The sequence below is a fragment of the Eupeodes corollae genome, chromosome 1 (genome assembly GCF_945859685.1).
Source record: "Eupeodes corollae chromosome 1, idEupCoro1.1, whole genome shotgun sequence".
Lineage (NCBI taxonomy): Eukaryota > Metazoa > Arthropoda > Insecta > Diptera > Syrphidae > Eupeodes > Eupeodes corollae.
Genome location: NC_079147.1, coordinates 163,634,985 through 163,647,070, shown reverse-complemented (window position 1 = coordinate 163,647,070; position 12,086 = coordinate 163,634,985). Strand labels below are relative to the sequence as shown.

Genomic DNA, 12,086 nt, shown 5'->3' with positions numbered 1-12,086 from the left:
TTTTATAATTTTTTCCGCATCAAAATAAAACAAAACTAGAAAAACCAATGCAAATAATCCAACCCGCATCAAAACGAATACGAATCCTTGAAATGTATGATAATATGAACAATATTCACGTTGTAAGAAATGATGATGATAGTTACTTTGAGTTTGAAAAATAAATGAAAAAACACAATAAAAACCTTACAACAGATAAGTATAAGTTTAAATTAGAAAACTTGATGGAAATCTCTTACAGACAAAACTTTAGAATATTATTTGCTGAGTAAATTAATTGAACATTATTTGTTTTTTGTATTTTTAAAGGAGCCAACTTGTGTACTTATTTCATTCAATGAGAGCTTATTATTTTAAAGTCAACTTCTACTGCGAATAAAAGTTATTGAAATACATTTTATTTTAAGTATTTAGATCTTAAAACAACAGAACACAGACTAAGAGCACTATATAATTATAAACAAATATAAACTATTGAAGTAATTTTGTTTATTCTTATGAAAGTAAAACATTATATTCACAAAATGTATTGTATCTCTCATCATATTAGTAAAACTATTTTTGGTTTAGATATAATTTTAATTCAATTGCACATAAATCAATTGTAATGCTGCGAATTTGAAATAAGGCTCATTTCATTGAACTTATTTCCTATATTTTTCTCTTCATTTGTCTAAAATTAGTAAACATGATTAATCCAATATTTGTTTCTTTTTCAAAATATCAATTGATATCTTTAAAACTAAGGATTGTTCCACAATCACTTACGCAAATGTTACATGAGTTATGACAATTGTTCACATTAATTTATTGAGATAAATTATTGTTTGAAGCAACTTTATTCAGAATTCAAGAAGTTATCTTGAATTTCTTCCATCATGACTTTGAAATTATTTTTCTTTTCGTGGTAATTAATACTTCAAAACCCTGGATCAAAAGATCAAAATTATATTTATTGTTTTTAATTCTGCGTGCCGATGATTTCGAACAAATTTAAAGAACTAACTATCTATAATACTCAAAACTCAACGAAAGAACGGAATAACCAAAACTTTTGAACACAGCCAATATCTCTTTTTGAAATAACATGTTACACCCAATGAGTGCACTTTGATACGAATATATTTTTCATTTTCGAATACACACTCAGCAAATATACGAAATATAATGTGCCAAATATTTTATGCGATTTTTTATATTATTATAATATAAACGAAATTTGTGAAGTCTATTTTTCTATATAAAAAATTACTCTAGTTTGACTTATTTTTGTTTTGTGCTAAAAGATGTACTACAAAAATTTAAATTTATTTTTTGAGATGCTATAAAATGTTATGAGGTCGAAAATAAATTATATTTGATGTCCATAATTTGTGTATGACTATTTATTTCTTGTTCTTATTACAATTCTCAATTAATATTGTTTTAAAAATTATATTGTGTAGTAATGAAATGTATCTATACAAAATATATGTAACCTTTGTCTCACCTACTTGCATACAGCTCTGTGAAAAAATAGCACCAACCACTTATTCAGCCCTATCATGAATTCCATCGTAATCGGAAATTTTTACGAATCCCAAAAAACTGTATCATGAAATCCGTTCGTAGTGGAAAATCTCATACAATTTTGCATGATACAGTTTTTCGGGATTCGTAAAAATTTCCGATTACGATGGAATTCATGATAGGGCTGATTGTAGTTTTAAATGAAAGATTTTTTTAAAGAAATTATAGTTAGAACTTTATTTTACATTTTAATAACAGAAGTGAAGATAAAGTAATCTATAAACGTAAACACTTATCCATTATAACTAGAATTAAATAAGTTATGCTTATCAAAATAAAAAAAATACCACTTTTTTGTGTGAAAAATAATAGCACCAACATTGGAAATGTATTCTGGGTAAAATCAATAAGTTTTTGATTTGGAATAATATCAATTAATTAATATTTTGTCATATAACCCTTACATTTAGGTACAGCTGCGCAACGTCGTGGCAAAGAGTCGACTAATGCTTGACATCGCTGAAGTGGAATATTTCTCCATGCAGCCTGCACAGCTTCCCATAATTGCAGTGTGTTTTTCGGCTTGGCTTCAAATACGGCTTTTTTTTACATCTGTCCAAAGATTTTCGATGGGGTTCAGGTCTGGCGACTGAGCCGGCCATTCCATAACCTGAACCCTATTTCTAGCGAAAAAATCTTTTGCTAATATGCTCGTATGTTTAGAGTCATTATCCTGCTGCAGAACCCACTTGAGAGGCATATTCCATTCAGAGTAAGGTAGCATGACTACCCTCATAATGTCAACATAAATTTTAGCGTTCATTATGGGTTTGATCCAAAATATGGGACCAGTACCATTATATGAAAAGCATCCCCATATGTTTATTTTTGCGCCGCCGTGCTTAATTGTCTTAATGGTGTACTCTGGCTTTAACTCCTTGTTTTTTGGTCTGCGGACAAAAATTCTGGTACCAGGAGTCCCAAATAAAACAATTTTGGACTCATCGGTCCATAGTATATTACGCCACTTAGTTGGCTCCCAATGCAAGTGATCTGTTGCAAACTTTTTCCGTTTTTGTAAGTGGACCTTTTTCAATAAGGGTATCTTCCTGGGACTTCTAGCAGGTAAATTATTCTATGTCAGCTTTTTCCTTATTGTCGAAGTGTTCACAGGTAGATTTAATTCCTCTTTTATTTTATTAGATGTAATAAATAGAATTTTTTTTACTATTCTCGTTATGCGTCGTTCATCGAAAGGAGTCAATTTCGGGTTTCTTCCTCTTTTTTCATCTTGGGGAACATACTTTTTTGCATTTGATATCATTTTATTAGAACATCCAACTAGTTCTATAATGTATTTGTATGTTTTCCCCTCAGAAATTAATTTTTTTATTAAGGAACATTGTTTTGGAGTGCAATGTCTACCGCGACCCATTTTAACTGGTTAACACATAGTATTTATGAGTTATTAATTTTAAGTGATTTAAATACCTTATGATGATTAAATGTAAACAAATTTAAAAACACAATATATTGTACCAAAACTCTCAACAGAATGACATAGTGCTATTTTTTGTTCACACATTTGCGTTAAGGGTCTCAACGGTTAACGGGAATTTTTATCTCAAATCAACGGAAAAAGTAACAGTTTTAGAAAAATTTCCTTGTTCATTATACTACTGAATGCAATAGAAATACTTTTCAGTAGATGCGTTGGGTTATCATCAATAAAGAAGAACGCAATTTGTAAGAGAAGGTAGTACAAAATGCAACATGGTGCTTTTTTTCACAGAGCTATATGTATTCCAATAGTTCATTCTGAGATTCGAAAGTTTACACTGGTCGACAAAATTACGTTTTTTTTCTGTTGCACAAACAAAAGAATACTTTTCTAAAGGATTAAGATGTCCTAAGTTCGAATCTTACCTTTAAATTTTACTATCACATCAGGTTTTTTAAATATGCCACTTTAAAACCACCCGAAAACTTTTTTTTAAGCCTACGTTTAAACTGAAAATATCTCTTAATGATGATTTTAAAAAGGAACATTTTTTCTACATGTGAAATCTAACAACTTTTGAAGTTTGTTTCGAATATTATATGAAATTTTATAAATATTTCAACTAAATATTAAAGCAAATAATAATATATGTTTATAATGGGAAACCATTACGGATTTTATTGAAAAAACCTACTTCATACATTTAGATAGCTTCAAAAAGATTTACATATATCAGTCACAAAAGTTTACGTATAGTGCTAAAAAGTGTTAAGTTACCGCTCTTGGTTAAAATTCATTAATTGTATTAATTTATAAAGGAGTATTTATTATTTACCAAAATTAGTCATTTTTTAGACAAAATTAAAGAAAAAACGAGAAAAGTAAAAAAACGATACACGAAAGTCTACATATGATCAAATTAAATTAACTAAAAATAAAATAAATTCAATTTAATATTTTGTTTTACCACCTTGTGAGTCCTGGAAGCTTAGAGTGTTCGAGTCATAGACTGAACTAAATTTTCGGTGACGTCAGGGGTTATTGAAGACCAAGCATTCGCAAGAGCCGCTTTCAGTGAATTTTGATCTGTTATCCTAAATTTGCGAACCCTCCGTTGCAGTCTCCTAGACAAATTCAAGTAATGAATCGCTGAACTTACTATTGGACACTCACTTTCCTGGTAGTTCTATTACCGAAACTTTGCAACAGTTATATACGTTCAAGTTCAAATACAACATATCCACAAGGTCTGATCACAAAGGATAAGCTACAATGGGCTCTCAACAGCTTCAAACCATTTAAAGCTGCAGGACCAGATGGAATACTACCAGCCGAAATACAAAAGACTTCTGATATAATCGCACCAATCCTTGAGGCAATTTTTACCAGCTGTCTTTACCTGGTCCATGTTCCCTCGGCATGGAGAGAAGTTAAAGTTGTTTTTATACCTAAAGCAGTAAATGCTAACAAATCAATCCTAAAGATCTACGACCTATAAGTCTATCATCATTCCTTCTTAAGACCTTGGAAAGATTGATTGATATCCATTTAAGGGCAAGCATTGATACAAGACTTCTGTTTTCGTCTCAACATGCTTACAGTAAAGGTAAATTGGTGGAAACAGCGTTACACACTTTGTTACGCACCATCGAATATTCGCTCCATCATAAAGAGTTCACTATGGTTGCTTTTCTTGACATCGAAGGTGCCTTTAACAACGTGGACACATCTGCAAACACATCTGCACTGACATCTCTAAATGTAGAGAGTTCGCTTCGAGAGTTAATTCATTTAATGCTTACTAGCAGAATAATTAACTCAAAACTGGGCGACTCTTCTAGTAGACGATTCGTTAGTAGAGGGACACCGCAAGGTGGTGTTCTATCCCCTCTCCTCTGGAACCTAGTGGTGAATGAAATCCTAACTAGTCTGGCTGGATGCGGAGGGTTTCAGAGTGATAGCCTATGCGGACGACGTTGCTGTAGCAGTTTCAGGAAAGCACCTTAAAAGAACTCTTACAAAATGCCTTGGACACTCTAATACTTTGGGCTGATCGGTGTGGACTGGGTGTTAATCCACACAAAACCGATCTGGTCTTATTTTCGAGGAGATACAAAATTCCATTTGTCAACCCTCCCTATATTAAAGGAATCCAATTAAAATTCTCAGACGAGGCTAAATACCTGGGTCTTGTCTTAGACAAAAAACTAAATTGGAAACGCAACGTCAAAAAAGCTACTGTAGCTCTCTTTTCTTGCAAAAAAGCTATTGGTAATAAATAGGGTTTACAACCCAGAATCACGCATTGGCTATACACATCGGTAATCAGACCGATTTTACTGTACGGTGTGGCAGTATGGTGGACTGCTTTAGAGAAAGGTATAAACCGGGATAAATTAAATAAAGTCCAACGTTTAGCTTGCCTATGTATAAGCGGATCGCTTCGCACAACCCCATTTGCGGCACTGGACACCTTACTCTACCAAACACCTTTTGAAACACTAAGCAAACAAATAGCTGCAAGCTCTGTTGAGGATGAGTCAATCCATTTTTACACAGATGGGTCAAAAACAAAAGAAGGGGTTGATGGAGGTGTGTACTCTGAACGACTGAAATTAAGTCTCTTATTCCGCCGTCCCAATAGAAGTCTTGTCTTTTCTCAAAGAAAACGTGATATCAACATCTGATATCCGTATTTTCTCTGATAGCCCGGCCGCTATCAAATCTCTTGACTCTGTCTCTACAAACTCTATAACAGTCCATAACTGTCGATCATCTCTAATGGAGATGGCGCAACAGTTAATATTCACCTTTGCTGGGTGCCGGGCCATAGAGACATTCCAGGTAACTGTAAGGCAGATGAACCCGCCAGTAACGGTACAGTACAGCCCATCCTACCACGTTTGGCAATATAAGCTTGATAATAGGTGTCATAACCGGACACTGTCTAATAGAAAAGCACGCCACGAGACTAGGCGTATTCTCAAATGACTTTTGCAGAAGCTGTATGAACGAGGAAGAGGAAGAAACGGTTCTGCTCTAGCTCGAAAACGCAAGAATTACCTAGGAGAATTCTTCTTTAACGATCTAAATCATATCGGTATAATCAGCCTCTCACGTTTCGTAAGGGACTCAAGCTGGTTCCATTGAGCTTAGGAGGAAGCCTCAAGATTCATGTGGAATCACAATGGGCCATTAAACTGGCCTAAGTGTGTCCATTTCCATCTTGGACAGCCACTTTAACCTAACCTAACCCTAACCTTTCCAGTTCATCCCAGATGTGCTCTATGATATTGAGATCTGGAGACTGCGGTGGTGGATGAAGCTGTTTTGGGACCCCAAACATCAGCCACTCCTTTATAATCGTTGTCTTGGTGCAGGATCCAGCTGCTTCCGAGCCCTAGTGCTTCAGCAGAGGCGTGCAAATTATTACGCATAATGGTCAGATATTGAAAGCGATCCATAGTCCTATCAATAAAAAATAGCCTCCCTACACCAGAGGCTGCTACAGCCTCCCAAACCATCACATGTCCTCCTCCGTGCCTCACTGTTGCAACAAGATTTATCATATCAAAGGCTTGGTTCATCTTGCGCCATATTATTGCCCCCGCCATCGGATCCAAAAATGTTGAATTTACTTTCATCATTTAAAAGTACCCTTTTCCACAAACCGTGGTCCTCCGAAATGTACCGGTGCGCGAACTCTCCGCGTTTTTCTCGGTTAGTGTTGCTGACTAATGGTTTTTTTCTTGGTACTCTTCCATTAAACCCTTCATATCTTAAAACTCTCCACACCGCCTCTGGGTGGACTTCTTTCGCGACGTATTTGCAATGTCTTCCGCCAATTTAGGTGAACTTATTGGAGGATTGTGGTTAACTTTCCCAATAATGCTTCGTATATCGCGAGTACTTAATTTTTTCGGAAGACCAGAACGGGGCTTATTTACTACATGTCCCCTTTCATTATAATTTTTTATTATTTTTTGTACATTTGATTAACTTTTACCCCAACAATATTATTCAAATATTACACACGAAATAAACAAGATTATGAAAGATAACTGATCACCAATGGTGATAAAATCAAATTGTTTAATTAAAAAATAGATTAAATGTACAGTGTATTAGAACAAAGTTTCATATGTACACTTTCGTGACTTACAATTTTAACCGTTTTCTGATCTCTTTGGAATATTGTGAAAAAAAATACCGTTAATGTCTCAATTCATATCTTTTAAAAAATATTCCATTATTTAGTCAAACAAATGTATTTGAATTTTGGCTAAAACCATTGATATACCATTTTTCATAGCTATTTGTTGACTTTTGTGACTGACTGTATATGTTTTTTTTTTTCGAAAAAAAGCCTGACGTGATGCAATAATTTTGAAGTGGGAATTGAATTAAGGCCACCAAAACCAAGTGCAATTTTAATGCCAGTAAGAAAACCTTGTCGACCAGTTTTATAGGCAGTAGGTTATTTTTTTAAGCAGACCGTAAACTCAATATTTTATTACAAACATTTTCTTATTTATTGTTTTCGGGGCCAAATAAAGTCAATTGCCCGCTTGTAAAAATGTAATGGCTTTCAGCTTGTAAAAATAAAATGAATATTTTTAGTGTAAACGTCACCAATCCATACTTCGAATCTGCTTTAAAAATTTGAAAGCTTGGGATACTTCTTGAGTTAGAAGTACAGAAAACTTAGAGTTGACTTTACTTAACTGAAAACAGTTAAACGTTATTGTATTCAATTAACTTCATCTTTTGCTGTCTGCTCAAACCGACAAAAACAAATCAATAATCTTAAGGAAATCAAAAAACTATTACCTGTTTTAACGTTTTTTTTATTTTAATTATACTAAGTTATCAACTCAGACTTAAGCAAAACAATGATTTGTTTGTATGATTTGGAAAATTCATTTACTAGGAAAATTTAGATAAAAATATTTAAAAATATTTTTTTTATAAATAATTTGTACAAGAATTCTAAAAAGCTGTGCAAAACATTTGCAAGTTTATTATAGAACCCTTATTTTTTATTACATCTTCACATTTTTTTGGCATAGAGGTTATAAGGGAGTTTATTGTCTTCATGGGAATGAATTCCCATTCTGTCTGTAGTGTTTCGAATGGGGCTTTTGTCGACGAGAACCGCTTGCCTCTTACTCGGCGTTTTAAAATTCCCCACAAATTTTCGATGAGATTCAGGTCAGGGGATTGAGCTGGCCAATGTAGCATTTCAACCCTTGACCTCCAAAAATTCTTTAACACACTTCGAGGTGTGTTTTAGCATCTCTTCCTCGGCATATTACTGTTTCCAGTATATTTTTGTAGCCGAATCGATCTATAACACGACTTACTTGATGAAGGGGACCATTTCCCTGACCTGAAAAACTACCCCATACCATTGTCGAGCCATCTCCATGTTTCAAAGTAGCCCGAACATGATTTGGCTTTTATCGGGTCCTAGGTTCTCGCCGCACAAACGCTATAACGTCCGAAGCAAGTATATTAAATTTGCTCTCATCGCTCGTTTGAGTATTTGCGGGAAAATTCCAACCTAAATTTCAAGAAATGGTACATTTACAGAGTTTTGCACAAGCCTTACCTAAAAACGGCTTCTCACTGCTCGATTTATCTTTAATTTACCTCTTTGGCACGTCTACTCTTGAATCCACCGTTAAATTGAGCTCCTTTACAATGGATGCCGACGGGATAAATAATTTCCGCCGAATCGGATTCGATATTCTTTTGTCCATGCGATGGTCCGTTTTACGGTGAAATAACCCTACAAACGGTAGGCTCATAGATTTTTAACCGCTTTACTATTTCCCTTTGCCTTACCCCGCTCTTAAATGCTTCGATAATTAATGTTTTAGTATATTTATCATATTTATTTCCACCCATATTTAAAAATAGTTTTTTTTTGTCACAAAAAATATATTAAAACACTTTTTATTTATGCAGCTTAAAAATGAATGTCAAAAGAATGTAATTGACTAAAGGACAAATCAGGAATGAGGTCCTGTAAAAAAACTTGCATATTTTTTGCACAGGTGCATATGTATGTGTCTTCTCAGTTCTTTCATGATGCTTTGCTCTCCTAACGGGACATATTGTCGATTTCTTTGTCTTAAATTAAATGTGAAAAATTACTGTTATATACAGTGGATCAGAAATCATAAGTAACAAACAAAAAAATTGTAAATGTTTTGCACAATAGTGAAGCCTATCATGAATTCCATCGTAATCGGAAATTTTTACGAATTCCGAAAAATTGTATCATGAAATCCATTCGCAGTGGAAAATCTCATACGAACGGATTTCATGATACAGTTTTTCGGCAAGCATTAAGCATAACTTTTACTTTCGCGCAGCCTTGTCATTACCTTCCTAATAGATTCCTGTAATAATTTCCCTTGTGTATAAATATATAGATTGTTAATCGCTCACTATTCGGCTGCTTTAAATAAAATCACTTAAAAGCAAATCTTTTGACCTGTTCCTAATTTCACAAAATTAATGTTTAAAGTTTATTTTTAAGCAATTAATAAAGCAATCATATTAAATTTATAAGTTTTGTATCTGAGTAAAAATTATTATAAATTCAGTAAAACATTTCAAAAAAAAGATTGAATCTTCAACAACGACGTTAAGGTAGGGTAGATAGATTAGTTTCTGCGGTAATACAAACACAATACCTTAACGGAAGGAAAAATATTTTATTATCCTTTATTTCGACTTTAGCCAAAATGTTAAAATATCTAAGAGCATTAATTATAATGACCAAAATCACCTATGCACTATTTCCAAAATAAAATCATATTTTATGTATTAGTTATATATTATTTTTAATTGTATTAATTTCTTCTTTTGGTGTTTGCTATATATGTATGTATTTTCACATTTCATGGACTTAATTTGAATATTTTAAAATAACATATTTTTTTTTTAAATACATCTGCATTTGTACGCTTTTTTCATTAATAAGTAAACGTATACACTCATATAAATATAATATATATAATATTTAAAAAAAAAACGGTTGCTGGTGTTAATTATCTTATTATAATTATTTTCTGAGCTTTTTTTAAATTTTTATTTTGTTTGTTTTTGAATGCTGATTTTGATATTTTCTTTTTGTTTATTTTTGTTTTTTTTTTTATGTTTTGTTTATTATTGATTAAGAATAAAAAACCATTTTTACAATTAAATCGTTCTACATGTGTATATATGTATGTATATGTATTATGTATTCAAAATGTAACACTAGATGACGTTATACCAGATGATGAGACCCATTGGCAAGATCGTGTGAGCTCTGGATTTGATCGTTTGGTAGCATTCGCTTCAACGGAACTTGATAAAACACGCCGCTCAATTGATACTGATACAGCGCCATCTATTAGTTGTAACACATCACCGGATTCAGGAATAACGCACAGCAGTAATAGTGAGGCCCGTACATTCCTTTCGACTTCATCTTCATCGTCTCAGTTAGACATCGGTGCCCATACGGATCCAATGAGCGACAGCAGCACAAAATCATCACACGATGTTGTTTCAATCAGTAAAACTTCGATAGTCGATGATGCAATTGAAAGTCCACCATTGTCTGATATCGGACTTCCTCGGACACCCAGTCCATCAGCAGTGACCCCGCCATTGGGATCGCTATTATTTCCCCAGCAGCCACCAACTACATCCGCTCCATCAGAATCTAATGTCACATCGGGATCAAAAGCCTCAACAACATCATCATCATCATCATCTTCCTCCTCCACGGTACAACCATGTCTTAAAATTCCACTCAAGTATCAACGCAAATCGAAAACATCTTCGGAGAAACATTACAAGAAGAAATTCTGTGAAAGAAACTGGGGATTTGAAGATGAGACACTTTACGGATCGGGCGATGCTGCAACTAGCGAGTGTAATGGGATGTTGGCCGGTGCAAGCAGCTCTTTAATAAACAACCATCGAAAAGAAGAAGTAAGTGCCATGCATCATAAAGCTTCAAAATTTCGACCGAAAGGAAAGGATTGGGATTGGTCAGTAGAGAGTAAAAACAAGGGAAGCAATGTAACGACGGCTTCCTCATCCACGGTGGTAGGTATATAAGTAGAGAAAATCCTGTTTTGGCCTGAGAGTTTTCCTTTTGATTTGTTATTTTATTTCTTTAAGTTATATTCTATTTAACTAAACAGATAAAACTTTGTAATTAAATTTAAATTTGACGTTTTTATATTGATTTATTTATGTATTTTTTGTTAGTTTTTGCATTTTAATTGAGATATTTTGTATTGTTCTTTGTTCTACAGAGTTTTTCTTTTTATTTATTATAAGCAAAGTCAAAATTATTATTAATTTTATCTTTACATACATACATGTGTTTGTATTTTATTTATTTTACCTTGTTAAACATAATCAGACTTATTTAATGTTTTGTTATTTTTGTTTGAATCAAATTATAATTAATGATGGTTAAAGTTCATACTAAACATCTTACAACTCTAATCTTACAAAAAAAAAATATAGTAAATGCCTTTAGAACAGTTTTTTCTGCAATAGATTGCCTGGGACCAAATAAAGTGTATTCGAATAATTGGTATAATTTTCTTTCCAACATTTTTTGGTATATCTATTCATACCTTCCAACCAATTTGATCAACCAATAAAAATACATTTCGCAATACAATTTAATTTGTATTTTGAAAGCATGCTTTTTAGGATTTTGGTGTAGTTGCAAAACAGTTGGAAAACTGGTACAGTTAATATCGTGATAGGTATTTTTTTTGAACGAACGTACAATGTACATTTCAATTTTATTCTATGAACAATAAAAAGATTGTATTTAAAAGAAAGAGTTTCAAGTCAAATTTAATTCAATAAGTAATTTTATTTTCGAATTCTGAAAATGCTATTCAGCCCTAATCTGCAATTCACGTGGATCGTATATTAGAATCACCAATTTGATTCCCTTTCACACTGCCTTTGCATTCTGCTATCCATCGGGTGAACTACATTATCCCAAACCAATTTGACATTCAAATAAACAGCTACAAATCTTGGG

The 12,086-nt window shown here is 33.1% G+C and overlaps 1 protein-coding gene across 3 annotated transcripts in view; it reads left to right on the top strand.

Annotated features, from left to right (window-relative positions):
• The window catches only part of LOC129941887 (histone-lysine N-methyltransferase, H3 lysine-79 specific), a 103,351-nt gene extending 91,265 nt beyond the window's left edge, over nt 1-12,086 (top strand). For 2 of the 3 annotated variants that reach the window (XM_056050656.1, XM_056050653.1), the window contains one exon: nt 10,287-12,086. In XM_056050656.1, the coding sequence (XP_055906631.1) occupies nt 10,287-11,134 (848 nt within the window). In that variant the 3' untranslated portion in view covers nt 11,135-12,086. Of the gene's footprint in view, nt 1-39; nt 447-10,286 lie in introns of those variants that run through there. The other variant, XM_056050654.1, reaches the window with a different exon arrangement.